Source organism: Mesoplodon densirostris, chromosome 1 (assembly GCF_025265405.1).
Source record: "Mesoplodon densirostris isolate mMesDen1 chromosome 1, mMesDen1 primary haplotype, whole genome shotgun sequence".
Lineage (NCBI taxonomy): Eukaryota > Metazoa > Chordata > Mammalia > Artiodactyla > Ziphiidae > Mesoplodon > Mesoplodon densirostris.
Window position 1 is genome coordinate 1,202,940 of NC_082661.1, and position 14,610 is coordinate 1,217,549.

The 14,610-nt window shown below is 61.0% G+C and overlaps 1 protein-coding gene across 19 annotated transcripts in view; it reads right to left on the bottom strand.

Annotated features, from left to right (window-relative positions):
• Positions 1-382: 382 nt before the first annotated feature.
• The window catches only part of JAKMIP3 (Janus kinase and microtubule interacting protein 3), a 41,750-nt gene continuing 27,522 nt past the window's right edge, over positions 383-14,610 (bottom strand). For 8 of the 19 annotated variants that reach the window (XM_060093052.1, XM_060093135.1, XM_060092877.1 and 5 more), the window contains 10 exons: positions 13,768-13,830; positions 11,844-11,942; positions 10,938-11,036; positions 10,796-10,849; positions 7,659-7,724; positions 6,810-6,878; positions 6,645-6,722; positions 3,553-3,756; positions 2,133-2,198; positions 383-433 (listed from right to left, as the gene is read on the bottom strand). In XM_060093052.1, the coding sequence (XP_059949035.1) occupies positions 383-433; positions 2,133-2,198; positions 3,553-3,756; positions 6,645-6,722; positions 6,810-6,878; positions 7,659-7,724; positions 10,796-10,849; positions 10,938-11,036; positions 11,844-11,942; positions 13,768-13,830 (849 nt within the window). Of the gene's footprint in view, positions 434-2,132; positions 2,199-3,552; positions 3,757-6,644; positions 6,723-6,809; positions 6,879-7,658; positions 7,725-10,789; positions 10,850-10,937; positions 11,037-11,843; positions 11,943-13,767; positions 13,831-14,610 lie in introns of all 19 variants that reach the window. The other 11 variants (XM_060092960.1, XM_060093393.1, XM_060092790.1 and 8 more) reach the window with 5 other exon arrangements.

Genomic DNA, 14,610 nt, shown 5'->3' on the forward strand with positions numbered 1-14,610 from the left:
CAGCTTGTCTGGGAAAGTGGGCGCATCTCTGGCTGAATCTCCAGTGTCACCCAAGCTTGTACTTGATACAAGGAAAAGACAAAAAGACACGAAAACACCAGCACTGCTCCCTGCCGAGTTGCCCGGAGCAGAGAACAGGGAGTTTTGTGTGCGCATCTCTCCCCTGGGGGGGTCCCGTGGGAGGGGGTCCTTTGCGTCCCTTCCTTCTCAAGGAAGGCAAGCGCCCCTTCCCCTCTGACGATGGCAGACCCCTCCCCTCTAGGACCTGGGGGACCCCTGGCTGTCCCCTTCCGGAAGCACCTCCTGCTTACGGAACAGCGGGGGCGGTGCTGGTCCTTATGATGCAGACGAAATACTCACCACGCCAGGGTCCCCAGGAGAGCTATGACCACAGAATGAAAGCTAAGGAGAAAAATAAGAACAAAAATAGAAACTAAAAAGGAAAGGGGAGGGTGGAGACATGGAAGGAAAGAAAGAGAAAAAAGAGTTTGTAGAGCTTTTGGCAAGAAATAACGTGATCACAGACAGAGCGACGTGGAGATGCCAGCTGGGGGTCAGGAGCAGATCCTGGTGCACTGGTGTCCAGTGGTTTAAGGGTTGCACTGCCAGGGGCCTGAAGTGACCGTGCTGTCCCCTCCCCAGGGACCTTGCACTGTCCAGAGGCCAGGCTGCGGAAGACAGTCAGGAGGGAGGCTCTGCTGGTCACTTCGCCTCTGGGGGAGTGGCAGGGACGGGCCATCTGGACCTGTTACCAGGGCTGATGGTGAGGGCGCTAAGTGGCTATAATGATGACAGGAGTCTTACGGAAAGACGATCCAAGTGCCAGGCAAACACCACACTCCGTGACAGTATTTTGGTCTCAGTCCCATTATAAATGATAAAGTACAGCCAACTTGCTGAATAGATTTCACACTTGGAGCCTCATTTTGGGTCGGGGGAGGTGTCCAGCCAATTTAGACACAAAAGAAAATCTGATGGTGGTACAACTGCTTGGAAAAGCAGAGCTGCTTCAGCTAGATTAAAAGAATAAACACCCAATTTTTAAAATTCTAGTATTTAATACAAACAAATGCTCTCACTTTAAGATGCAAAAGGAAAGAGAGGTTCATTCTGGGGAGAGACTGCATCGCTACGAGGTTGCGCGTCCCGCCGGCCTCCCCAGGCGAGCCAGGTGTGTGTCGCCCACGGTCTGGCGCCCATGGGCAGGCACATAATTGCTCCCTGGCTGCCTCTCTGCTTTGCAGGTCGTGTCCTGCACGGTTCTAGGAGCCTGTCACCAGCTCTGGATTTGCAAGTTACCACCAAGACTGCTCGGCAGATGGCGGTAAAGTGCCCAGGGAAGGGGCCAGGTTCATCTGGAGGAGGGGTGGGCAGGGCAGGGGGAGGACCAGCTGCAGGGGCTGCCGTGGGGAGGGGTCCCTGTGACCCGGGAGCACAGAGCCTCTGCTGGCTCTTCCCAGGCAGGGCTGAGGACGTGTGGCCCGTTGAGGGTGGCGGGTCCTGTCCAGACCCCAGCCTCCCGTTCTCTCCGGCAGGGACAAGCCAGGGAGGCTCAGAGGGGAGCCGGCCTTTGGTGAGATCCACCCCACAGGCACGACCGGTCACAAGACGCGAACAAGCAGTCTGCCTGCTAGAAGCCATCGAAACGTCCTAAATCGCAGACCAAAAGAGCCCAGCTGTCCTAGAACGAAGCACACCCTGCAGGCTTCTCTCTGAGGGTGCTCTGTGCGCCCTGATTTGGGAGTTGCAGAGCCAGCCGTCGGGAGAAGAGCTGGACAGTCCTCCCCGACCCCAAGCCACACGGCCCCCAACCAGCTGCACCCCAGCACCTGCCGTTTCCAAACTTGGGAGCCACAGTCAAGGAATCACACTAAAGGGACCGCTGGTCGCTGGTCTGCAGGCACCCCGACAGCCGGCGAAACAGAGGCCGTGAGAGGCACAGCCCTTGGGGTGGCACGGCTAGGTGTCATGGACGGGGTGTTCCCAGACCCTGGGCTGCGGCTCCTTGTCCCGAGCAGACACGTCCCCGAAGCCTCTTTCTGTCCAAAAATACCCCAACCTCAGACCTAGCGCCACATGGCATCCTGAGCTCCGGCAACAAAGCAAAGCCCCCAGATTCGTATTTGTCTTACCTTTTCCTCCAGTTCCTTTAGTTGTCTCTTCTGAGCTTCTATTCTTTCTTCTAATTCTTTAGCTCTCTGCAATGTTAAAAGAAGGAAAACCCTCAATAATCAGAATATTTGGGAAACCAAGTGGGCAAAAGCTCTTCAGGATTTTCACGCATGTACTTGGTGGACCAGTCGTCACAGAGCAGCTGCCACGCTGGCCATGGCGAGGGGCCCGGGGCCTCGGGCTGTCCTCCCCGCCGACTTTTAGGAGCCTCGGCTTCGGGAGGAGAGCCAGTGTGCCTGCCTCGGGTTCCGTTACGGACACAGCCCCCCTCAGTCTGCTCTTTGCAACAGCAAGAGAGAGGGGGACAGCTTTCCCGTCAGCTGCGCTCCCTGTGACGGGAATGGCACCCTCCCACCTCCTACACCTCCAGGTCATAAACCATGATGTTAGAAGCCCAAGGAAATGGTAAGGGCCCAATTCACAGTCCTTCCAAAACGCCGTTCCAGCGGTGAGAAGAGTAGCCAGAAGGCTCACAAAGTCAGTCACGGGGAGGACTTTCCTGGCAAGGCGGACCTCAGGTTCGGAAACTCTAGTCTTCACTTTGGTGCACAATGCCGGGCAGATGGACATGTGTGTGCCCACGCCGGACCTGGATGCCTGGCCTGGACCCTGGAAGCAGCTGAGCTCTGATCACAGCCCGTCTGATGGGAGTGAGGGTCTGCAGGTGGCAGTCCTCACACTGACCACCCTGGATCTGGCAGCGAGGGTCCTGGTAGCTGACCAGTCCTCTGGTCAGACGTTAGCCCTCTGACATTCACAGTAAACCTGGATTCACTAGTGTATCTGAACACGGAACACAGCCACAGAGGCCACGCCAGCACACACAGTGGAGCGGAGGCATGTCTTACACACCAAGCCTGTCTAGTCTGCCAGGATCCCTCACCCCCAGTTAGAAATGAACTGGCCAGACTGGCCTGAGGGCCCCAAGTGCCTGTAGGCCAAGAGAAGGTTCCCCAAGTCCCTAGCCCGTGAGCCGCTGCTCCCCAGATGACACCTTCACTGGGGTCTTGCCACTGAGGGAGGAACCATGGAAGAGACCCAGAGTGGGGGGGACCCAGGAGGGGGGCTGTGCCACCCAGAGGCCTGGGCGGGACGGCCCGGGAGGCTGGTCTGGAGGGACAGGCAGTGCGGCAGGAGGGTCCCCCATGGGCACGACCACTGGAGAGCATAGCCATCGGGGGGCACGGCCAGTGGAAGGCCCTGGCCTTGGGGGCATGATCATTGGAGGGCAGGGATATGGGGGCGTGGCTACGAGAGGGCATGAGCTTTGGGGCGTGGCCACGGGAGGGTACTGTCATTGGAGGTGTGCCATCAGAGGGTCAGGCACGGGAAGCCCCGCTCCGCCCGGAGGTCCTGCGCCCACGGCGCCCCTGTGCGCACCTGCTGCGCCAGCTGCAGCAGCTCCATGCGCTCCCGCAGGATCTGGGCGTCCCGCTCGCGCAGCTCGCTCATGACCTGGCGCTTCCACTGCTCCACCGCCACCCTGAGCTTCTCGCGCTCCTCTTCCGACAGCATGTCTGCCACTTTGGCCCCGGCTTCCTGCTGCAGGACGTCGTACAGCATGGCTTCCAGCTCCAGGATGTGCTGGGGGCGGGAGGGGACACGTCAGTCCCCACCTCCTCCCCCGGGGACGGCCTGGGGGACTGGAGCACCCCGCCCTGGGGTCACGACGCCGCCAGGCCAGCCCACAGAGGGGACTGCTCCCGCCTGGACCAGTTAAATGATGTTCTGGAGGCTGGAAACAGTCCGGGAGTAATTATTTCAAGAACATTCCCTTCCACGTGATGCTTAACGTGCAGTGAAACACTAGGGACGTTGAGGTCAGCAGAATTCGAGGCCAGAGTCGGACGAGGGCCAGAGTGGCCGTGGGCCGGCCGGGTGTCCCTTGAGGAAAGAGCAGCAAAGGCTTCTTCCTTTGCTCACAACCTTCGCCAAACCCTGGGCTTCCAAGTCGCTAAGAAGGAAGGAGGGCGGAGCTCACAGGGTTTGTCTGCAGAAGTGCAGAGGGGCCAGGCCGTCAGCTCTGCGGTCCCCAGCGCTGCCTGTGGGGTGACTCGTGTCCGCAAAGAAACATCGTCCTAACCCCCAGAACCTGTGAATGTGGATCATTTGGAAATAGGCAGATGTCACCCAGTGCACGTGACGTCAGACTGGATCAGGGGGCCTCAATTCACTGACTCACGGCCTCGGAAGAAGAAGGGAACTTGGAGACAGTCATGGACGATGCGGGGAAGCCATGTGACGACAGGGCAGAGATTGCGGTGACTCAGCCACAAGCCCGGGAACGCCTGGGCCCCCAGGAGCTGGAAGACGCAGGAGGGCCTCCCCTGGAGCTTCAGACGGATGTGGCCCTGCCAGCACCTTGGTGTCAGGCTTCTGGCCTCCAGACTGTGAGACATACACCTGCCCCACCTCTCCTCCCCTTCTCTCTCCCTCTCTGTCTGTCTGTCTCTCTGCCTCCCTCCCTGCTGCCTGCACATGAGGCCCACGTGTCCGGCCTCTGGCCGCCTCCCAGCCCCTCACCTCCTCTGTCCCAAGTGATAACCCTAAGGATGCCCACGCCCGTGGGTGCCTGTGTGTGCCTGTGCCGGCTTAGGGCTTCACCTCCATGAAGCCCTTCAGTCCCGCCCCTTCCAGGAAGCAGGTGCTCTTGTTAGGCCTGGCTCACCGGTGAGGACACTGAGGCAGGCTGATGAGACTGCCGGGCTGGACGACCTGCACAGGGCCCTGCTGGTGGGGAGTGGGGTTCAGACTCCAGGGGGGCTCCAGCCCAGGGCCCTCGCGTTGCCCCGCCAGGGCTCTGACGTGGAGAACTGGCCATGCTGCTGGTCCCCAGACACACATGCTGTATCATCCCTTTGCTGCCACCCAGCTGCCAAAATACAGACCTTGTTATAAATTCCTAGTGACTTAGCACTTTGATCTGGAGCACTTTTAAAGCTTGTTCCTCAGGAAATTTCATAGATACAATCTTTGAAAAAGCCAAATTCTTCCCATCTTCCCATCAAAAATGTAACCTCTTCAGGAATGAATGTTTCTTCTTCTTCAGGCAAAATGACTATGGAAAGTCCTTTGGCTGAGTAGACATTTTAGGAAATGGCGGGGGGGAAACCTTTGTTCCTTGCTTACATGTTATTGTTCCTGACGGCCACAAAATAAACTGTCCCCAGCTGTCACGGCCAGCTCACACAGCACATCGGCTGCCACTTCCTAGAGCAAAAGAGCTTACTGTGTTTTAGATACGCTCCAGCTTTAAAATAAAGGCAGCTGAGTGTGGGGCTTAGAATTAACATCATGACGGCTTCACCCCAAGACTGGCAGGAGATGGCGATGTTCTGACCTTCCCTGCGTGCCTGACCTTGAGCAACGGGCCGCCCGGACGCCGGCTCTGTGTGCACAGCCTCGCCCCAGCGCTCGTCCTCACCTGTGAACGGCCAGGCCTCTGCTCCCAGCTTCCCTAGACGGCCCTCAGCCACGCAGGGACCACCCTTCCCCTTCGAAACCCAGCTGTGGCTCCTGTGCTCACAGAGCAGGGAGGGTGTGAAACCCAGCAGGTTCCCACAGGCCTGTGTCCCCCCGACCCAGGTCATCCCAAGGTGGTAGGTGCCTCCCTCCTGCACAGGGCTTTGTGAATGGCAGATAAAATGGCTAATTATCCAGCAGAAGTGCAGGCCTAACTATAGAGTCAAGAAAACCAGGGAGGGAGAGCAAAACGTGCAGCCTTCCTGCCGGAATTGGAGGAAGGGGGCTCCCAAACAGTATCATGCAGAGAGGAGCCCTGACAGTCAGCAGACTGGGAGCGGACCCAGCATCACCGGGGGCCCTGACAGCATCCCTCAGCGCTGTGTGCAGGAGCCCCATCCACAGTCCCGGGGCGACATTTTCTGCGGCGTGCGGGTGCGTGTGTGTTCGTGTGTCTGTGTGTCATAAAGCCGTCTCCCTGATGTCATCTCCAGGACCCATCTTTTCGGCACCGATGTCGGGGTTAACTGCACACGGGGACGTCCCTTCAGGTTTCTCGGGGGGAAATGGTTTCCCATGGGGCAGGTACGCACAAAAGGCACGTGTGCACTGGTTGGTGCAGATGGACAGAAGCAGGGGTCCCAGGCGGGAGGATGGACTGACAGACACTCAGCTGTGTTCACCTCACTTGTAAATGCATTGTTTCAATGAATTCTATTTCTCAGCTCATTTCAAATACCCACTTGACTTCTGCTCGTGTGCCTGCACTCCTGGGGCCAAGGGTTGCCGACGGAGCAGTAAGGCATCCTCGGAACTCGCCGGGCGAGGGGTGTCCGGCAGGAGAAATGCGAAGCGTGACCCCACGCTGGTCACACTGGGCGCAGGATCTTCCCAGGCAGGTCCAAGGCCACGTGGCCCCCGAGACACCATGCTGGCCGTGGGACCAATCTTCCCCGTTTCTACCCCAAATCTGCCACCCCTGGGGGTTCCGGCAGCCGTGCTTCTCTTACCTTGTGAGCCTGGTCCAGGGACTGCTTCCGGTAGTCCAGCTCCTCGTCCAGGTAGCCCTTCTGTTTACTGAACAGCTCCTGAAACGCAAGAGGACCCGTGTCTGGGCCTGGCGCAGCCGACCTGGAGCGCGGGGCCGCGGCCCACGTGGCCAGCTGCACACGAACCTTCTCACTCTCCAGGTCCACCATCTTCCGCTGCAGGGCCGACTCCGTCTCTTCGATCTGCTGGAGCCACTGGACACAGACGGAAGGTACTCAGGCGTCAAAGTCCACCTCCCCGAGCCCCGGGGAGACAGCCTGGGGGGCCTGGCCCTCCCTGCCCTTCCCATGCTTCCTCCAGGAGGGGAGGGCTCAGCCCTCGTGGGAGTCAGGGCTGGGCTGGCATCATGGGCTCCGTGTGCCCGGCGTGCGGGCCAGGCCTGGGTCCCCCCGCGCAGCCCCGCCTCGTGTCCTGGGAGTCTGCACCCCCCAGCGCTGGGAGAGGAGGGACATTAGGCAGCCCGTTCTCCCGGGGTGCTGGCCCCTGAGCTCCTATTTGCTGGACATCCCTCCCCGCCCTGCTGGGGGCCGCTGGGAGGGGGCGCTGCCAGCAGGCCTACCAAGCGGGTTCTGGCTGCGGGGGTGGGACCGGGCGGAGGCTGGCGGCCTGTGGGAGCAGAGAGGCTGGAGGGTGGGGAGCCCGGGTGGGCTGGGAGATCCCCGGAGGAGGGTCCCGGCAGCTGAGACAGATGCTGCCGATTTACAGACCCACCATACCTCCTGGCCTCTGGGGGGAGGCGGAGGCAGAATGGCCTTGGGGAGAGGTCCAGCTGAATCTGTCACTTGCAAACACATGTGGCGGTGCTGGCTGACCTGTGCGTGTGCCAGACCTCCCGAGGCAAATAGGACCCGTGGACCCCAACCCCACCTCCCGGCAGCCCTCCTCCTAGGGTGAGCATCTTCTGTGCGCTGAGCCAGAAAGGGAGGCTTCGGGAAGCCCGGCCCCATCCCGACAGCGTTCACAGTCACTGTTACCTTTTCGGCCAAGGTCAGGACTGTCCTGGCTTGTATGACGACCACCTGCTCCTCATTGGTCAGGTTCTGCATCCAAGAGCAGAATTCACGTGTGGTCAGGGCAAGTGCCTTCTGGGTGGCCGGGCTGAGGGACGGGCGCTCGGTGGCACTGATGGGACGGGCGCAGGGGAGCTGGGGTCACAGCTAAATGTCGCTTTCACTAAAAGGCCCTCCCGGGAGGCTTTGATCCTCTTTCCTCTTGGCCCTGCCAGCCCTGGGGTGACTCTCCGTCTTGCCCCTCTGGCCCTCTCATAGCTGGTGACCACGTCTAAGGTAGCCAGTGAGGCAGAATGGAACAGCGGGTGGCAGGATGAGCAGCCAGGCTTCTCTGTTGGGTTTTTATTTAAAGCCACAGCTCTGCACACAGGAGGCCTGAATCATTACAGCACCACTTATGAATGTGAAGCAAAGATCAAACATTCATGACTATGAAATGGTTCCCATCCCTGCCGTTTTGTCTTTTTTCTGCACGTTGTATTCATGCCTCATCCCAAAGGGTCCTTCCGGGCAGGGTGACTCTGGCTTTGGGGCCGGGGGGCATCCTCAGAGGATGTGCCACCTGCATCAGCACCAGGGTGGAGGCAGCTGGGCTGTCCCCACTGCTGGGCCCACCTGTGGGACAGCCAACAAGGGTCATGGGGAGCAGAGACAGGCAGGGAGGAGCCCCCTGAGGTCACTGAGCTGAGGGCGGCCCCCCACCCCAGAACTTCCCTGATTCAGGGCCACCCGCTCCGGAGGCCCTCCCGCCTTGCTCCCTCCACAGCGTGAGCTCCCCAGGGGCAGGGGTCTCTCACCACCCCCTACCCCGGAAGCAGTAGGCACAGGTGGGGGAGGGTGGCCAGCTGCTGGGACACAGAGGCAGGCTCCGTCCTCAGGCACACGCTGCAGCCTGATGCAGTGTGGTGCCGGGGCCAGGCGCCCCTCATCCCTCTGGCTTCCGGGGACACTAGCCAGGCTGTCCCCACCCTCCTCCCGAGGCAGGGCTGGGCCTGATGGGCAGGATGGGGAGTGTGGGAGGCTGCGGGGGGCCTTCCGGGTAACTGAGGGAAGCTACCTGGATGTGGTCAGACCAGGCTGAAGGGCCCGCGACGTCCCACTTGGTGGGCAGCCTGGCTGGGCTCCAGCCACTCCCTCCGGGAGGTGACCCTGGCCTTGGCAACGTGCTCTCTCCTCCACCCTCGCAGCCTTCCCTGGGTGCCCTGTCCCCCCTGCGGCCCAGGCGCAGCAGCAGTGAGCGGACGCCCACCAGGGGGGACGGGGGTCCGTTCTGCCCCCGCCGGCCACTCTGCCCTACTCCAAGGACCCCAACTCCCGAGGAAACCGAGGCCCGGGGCTCAGGTGCCCCGTGGCCAGCTGGGAGGCTGCAGCCTTCTGGGAAGCAGCCTGGAGACAGTGGCCACAGCCTCAGCGTGCCCTGGCTGAGAAGGGGAGGGGGCCAGGCTATCCCTGTCATCTGCCTGAAGTGTGTCCATGTGCACACGACAGACTCAATGGTCACCCCCATGGTCCTTCAGAAACTGCCAAGGGTCTCTAGAGGTCACCTGCACGTAAGACCGGCAGTGTGTCCTCTGCCCCCGTCTCTGAGGCCGTGTGATGGCTCCAGGGCCGTCACGTGCACTGGTGCTCTCGCGTGGGCAGCTACAGGGCTGGGAGGGGCCCCGAACAGAACTAGGCAGACCTGGGCTCGTCCTAGCTGGCCAGTACCGCAGCTCTGTGACCTGGGTGGGTGTCCTCTGGGGCTTCAGTCTCTCTAGCTGTGAACTGAAAGGTTCCCAAGAGCCCATGATGGGGGCTGATACTCAGGCTAAACCCTGGAGCACATCGTGACAACGGCCATCCCTGCTGTGGACCAGCACCTCCACTACCTGCAGCTGAGGTGGAGCCAGGGGTCTGACGAGTGGCAGGGTCGGGGGGTGGGCAATACAGCCAGGAGAGCCTCCCTGCTGGGAGCTGCTTTTCCCCCCCGCTCTCCACCCTCACTGCTTCCCAAGTCAAGGGCAGGTGGGGAGAGGAGGGATTCCTGTCAATACAGGGCCCTGAACACCTCGAAGCTGCTGGGAAGAACTGGCCCCAAGGATGTGCATGAGTGCTTGGGTTTTGGTATGCGTGAGAATGTGTGTGTGTGTGTGTGTGTGTGTGTGTGTGCATGTGTTTTTTTCCTCCATCTGCTGCATGGAGGGCACAGTTTGACTTAGTGCCTTGATCTTTCCTTTTTCTTTTTTTTCCGGACGCGCAGGCTCAGCGGCCATGGCTCACGGGCCCAGCCACTCCGCAGCATGTGGGATCTTCCAGGACCGGGGCATGAACCCGTGTCCCCTGCATCGGCAGGCGGACTCTCAACCACTGGCCACCAGGGAAGCCCTGATCTTTCTTGAGAGCAGTTACCAGGATGTGAAGCCCAAGGTGCTTTAGGACCAGCTGTAGACACTTGTTAGGACACCTTGTGGCGGAAACGTTCTGGGGTGTGGACTGGGGCCCTGTTCCAGCACAGTTGATCCCCCTAACCACTGGGCAGGGGCTCAACCAGTACAGGATGATGGACGGAGGGTGAACGGAGAATGGATGGAAGGTGGGTGGATGGAGGATGGAGGGTGGAGGGTGGCGTGAGGGATGCGGTCACTGCCCACTCAGCAATTGGCGGGTGTTTGAGGAGTTTGCTGTAGAAACTGGAACTCTGCCCTAAGTGAGATTCGGGGATTATTTATATAGGCTCTTCCCCTCCTCCCAAACTAAGTAAGTGGGAAGCCCTGAGTTTGAGGTGTCTAAGGCACACTAAGGACCCACAGCCCCCATCCCCACCAAGAACATGGAAGAGCTTAGAGACTGAGAGGGATCCCAGAAACTGAGAACACAGGGCCAGAAGCACCTCTGCTGGAAGAATCAAGTGTGAGAGCCGAGGCCCTGAACTCCCGTGTGGGAACAGAGTCAGAAAGAACGCAGTTTCTCCTAAATGCCAGAGGGCCCGTCCCAGGCAGCTCCGGCAGTGGGAGGGTGTGGGCTGCGGTAGGGCCACAGCGGGACTCACAGGGGCCCCTGGACCGTGCGGGGCGCTGGGCACGGGGAGGCATGCACAAGTCAGGAGAGCGACCTACACTTACGGCGTTGTCCCCCAGGAGGTCCAGCTTCTTCATCAGCTCCGAGACCAGGATGTCCTAGAGGCAGGGGGACAGGCTGCTGGGAGGGAGCGCCGGCCAGGCGGCCGCGGGGGTGAGGGGTGTGCAGGCAGGGGCGGGGCATTACCATCACGCCTTCGGCCTCGCAGTACGCCTGCAGGGGGCTCTTCCCGTCCACGAAGTGGGTGTGGTGGAAGTTGATGGCCGGCGACTTCCTCTCCCTCTCCTAGACAGAGAGCGGAATCTGGGCACGGGCGTCCCCTCCCTCCTGGAGGGCAGTGCTGGGCTGCCCGGGGACACGGTGAAGACACCACGTCCACCCAGCATGGTCAGCGTGGTCTTTGTGAGGATGAAGCCCCGGCTGCTGCAGCAGAGGCCCATCCCTCCTCCTGCCCAGGGAACGGCCCTGTGTGGACGCTGATGGGGACACGGGCCTCCCAGCCACCCATGGGGAGGCCCTTGGGAGCGGCCCCCGCCTGCTGAGGGGCCGGCAGTCCCACCCCCAGGGCCAACGAGCTGATCTGAGTCCCAGGGGACCGGGAGCAGTGTCCCGCACGGGCCTGACCTCAGCGACCCTGAGGACAGAGGACAGTGGCTGGAGGGGCCGCCACCGTCCTCATCCAGGACCACAGGCAGGAGCCCTGGGGCCACGGGGCGATGCACACGGAGTGGCCACACAGCCCTCTTGTGCCCCGGGAGGTGGACGGGAGGACCCTGAGGGGCAGCTCCCTCTGGACTCATGGGGGCCCACTCCCCACACTGCAGGTGTGCGTGGACGCCAGGAAACCAGATGGGTGGAAACGCCGGTGCAGGGACGCACCAAGCGAAGCTGGGTGGTGGAATCATAGGAGAGGGTGGTCATGCCTGGCAGCCAGGGCCACAGGGGACCAGGAGCGAGGGAGGCCCCAGAGCTGTGTGCGGACACTTTTGTTTCGTCTTGCATCTGTTTCCTCTGAGTGACAGGGCTGGACTCGCAGCCCTCGATGGCACCAGCTCGGGGCGACAGCTCTCTGACCCCACCCCGACCCCGCACCTCTAGCTCCAGGATCCGGAACTCCAGCAGCTCGTTTTGGTCCTTCGCATCCTGGACCTCATGCTTTAACCGAGCCTCTTCTGTCTCCATTTGTTTAATCTGTAAAATAAAAGACGGGTGAGGCCCTGGAGTCTCACGTGAGGCCAGCTCTCAGCTTCCCTGACGGCTGCTGGCGTCACGGGGATGGTTGCCTGGCCCTGGTCCTCGGCCCAGAGCCCTCACTCCAGCCTCAGTCCGTGGGGGGCCGCCCTGGTGAGACTAGGTGAGTCCCCCCCTGGGCTAAACCGGCAGCGGGTGGGCGGGGGGCCGTCTGAGCAGAGATGAGGAAGAGAAGGGCCACCGTGGGCGGAGGCGTAAGCTGTCGCCATGCTGCCCGCGCCTCACCACGGCCAGGACGGCGCCCCTTGGGGCCCAGGCTGGCCCAGAGCCTCAGGAACTGCCGCCCGATGGCGGGGCTGTGTGCCGTGGCTGCCTGGCCACCCTCCAGAACTGACGTGTGTGAGGCCCGCACCTCCCAAGGGGTAAAGCACAGTGCAGCCCGTGGCACATGTCCACAGTGGTCTCGTGTCCACCACGGGCACTGTCCACTCGGTCCGTCCCCCCGAGTTGAACGTGGGGGCCGAGGGGCCTGCTCTGCGGCTCGGAATGGGTCCAGATGGATCCGGGAGCATCAGTGTCCTCTGAGTCAGCCGGTGCCCTCGGGGACTGGGTCTCCCCACTGCACTGTGTGTCACTCTGCACGGCTGGGACAGCTGGGATGCACCCACAGGCCAGGACTGTGACCCTATGGGCACCGTGCCAGACACATGCACAGGTTTTAAGTGCACATATGAGTGTTCAAGTGTGCAAATGAGAGTTTATGTGTGCCTGTGGGTGTGACGTGTACAGGTGACAATTAAGCTCACATGAGTGTTTAAGTGTGTGTGTGCTCATGAACATTTGAGTGTGCCTGTGTTCCAGTGTATATGCAGGTGCTAATGTGCACACGAGTGTTTAAAGGTGCACATGTGTGTCTGAGTGTACACAAGCTATTACGTGCGCACGTGAACATTTATGTGTGCGCACAAGCATCTACCTGTGTGCGTGTGCATTTAAGTATGCGGCCGTTCTGTGTACACACAAGCATTTACATGCACAGGAGCGTTTATGTGAGCATGACAGCATCATGGAAACAGCTGTGCTGAGTGAAGACGTGTGCAGAGGGTCCACGACAAGCGGGTAGGTGTCGCTCAGCACTTAAGGTACGAATGGCACCCAAAGTACTGCCCCGTGTGGGCCTGATGGCTTCGGGTGGGGCAGGACCGGCCTCTGCCCATGGGCCTGGTTCAGTGCCCTCAGGCTCGCGAGCTGTGGCCGGCCTGGCTCTTTTCTAGAAGAGCTGTGCCTGCCGTAGAAGGTGCTGCCCCCGCCCGCCCTCTGTCTGTGGACAAGGCCAGCTGCTGGTGGGGACGGGTCACCAAGAGCACCCTCACCAGGACAGGGTGATGAGGGGGCCGCCAGAGCGAGCTGTGAGGCCCCACTGCCCCCTCCCACCTCGTTCCACGTGACTGGCTCCAGCCGTCCTGGGCCCACTCCTCTGGGGACGGCCATGAACTGCCCACAAGGGTTTTCTAACCATCACCAACCACAGAACCCATCAGGCAAGAAAACAAGAATCAAGACGCCGCTATAGACATGGGGCTGGCGGGGCCCTAGGTGCCCCCTTCCAGGCCGCCTGTCCCAGGAGACGGTGGGGGTGGGTCGTGGGGGCAACCCGACGGGAGTGAGAAGCACAGAAGGCCTGGCTGGGGCTCCGCCGGGGAACCTCTGCTTTCTCCCCACTGCCCAGCACCGCGGGGACCCCGCAAACCCCTGAGCGCAAGGGAATTCCTGCTTTTTTCGGGAAGCAGCCAGACTCTCAGACGCGGCCTGGCAGGGGCGTTACCTTTTCTATGAGCTCTTGATTTCTCCGATACAGCGCTTGCTTGTCTTCAATCCACTTCATGTCCTTGGAAAGGGAATCAAAGTGGAGAAATAAAAACACCGCAGGGTGGAACCACGATTGAAATCACGATTCAGCAGACAGGGGATGTGACGAAAAGACTCAACACCCAGCTTCTGAAGTAACCAGGGAGGGATAGCTTCTGCCCCACAGCTGATGAAAACCCAGGGTTTCACCCATTTCCTTGGAGGGTCCCGGATAGAAGTGGATGGCACCCAGGCTTGTGCAAGCCCAGGCCAGGAGCCCATGTGGACGTTGCAGGTCTAGGGGACCCAGACACACGGCCAGCAGGAGCCAGGGGGCTCGGGCCGGTGGGGAGAGGGCAGGTGCCAGGGTGGGGGTCCCTCCCACTTCACACCTGGGGACACGGGGCCCGAGGGAGGCTCTGAGCCCTGGTGGGGCCCGTGCGGACACCTGCTGGGCTGCCCTGGGTCAGGCCTTGGGGGAGCCCCAGTGTCCTCGACCCCGGTTCCAGCTCCGTGCCCTGGAGGAACCTCCACCACCGGCATGTGGTCACAAAGTGAGGTGTCCAGACACTGAACTCGGCCCCAAATTTCTTCTCAGCAGAGTCCTCTGTGAAGTTCTTTTCAAGTCTGAAGGACTCGTTTCTGCAACCAAAGGACCGGCTTCCTCCCCTCCTCCTCCTTCTCGCTTCCCAGCCCCTCGGCTACTGTGCTTCTCGGGCGCAAGAGGCTCGGCGGCAACATCAGACGGGGCCCAGGAATGACGCCTCCGGGTCTGGGTCGTGGCGCTGTGCGTGCAGCTCACTCAGGCCGAGCGCAGCCC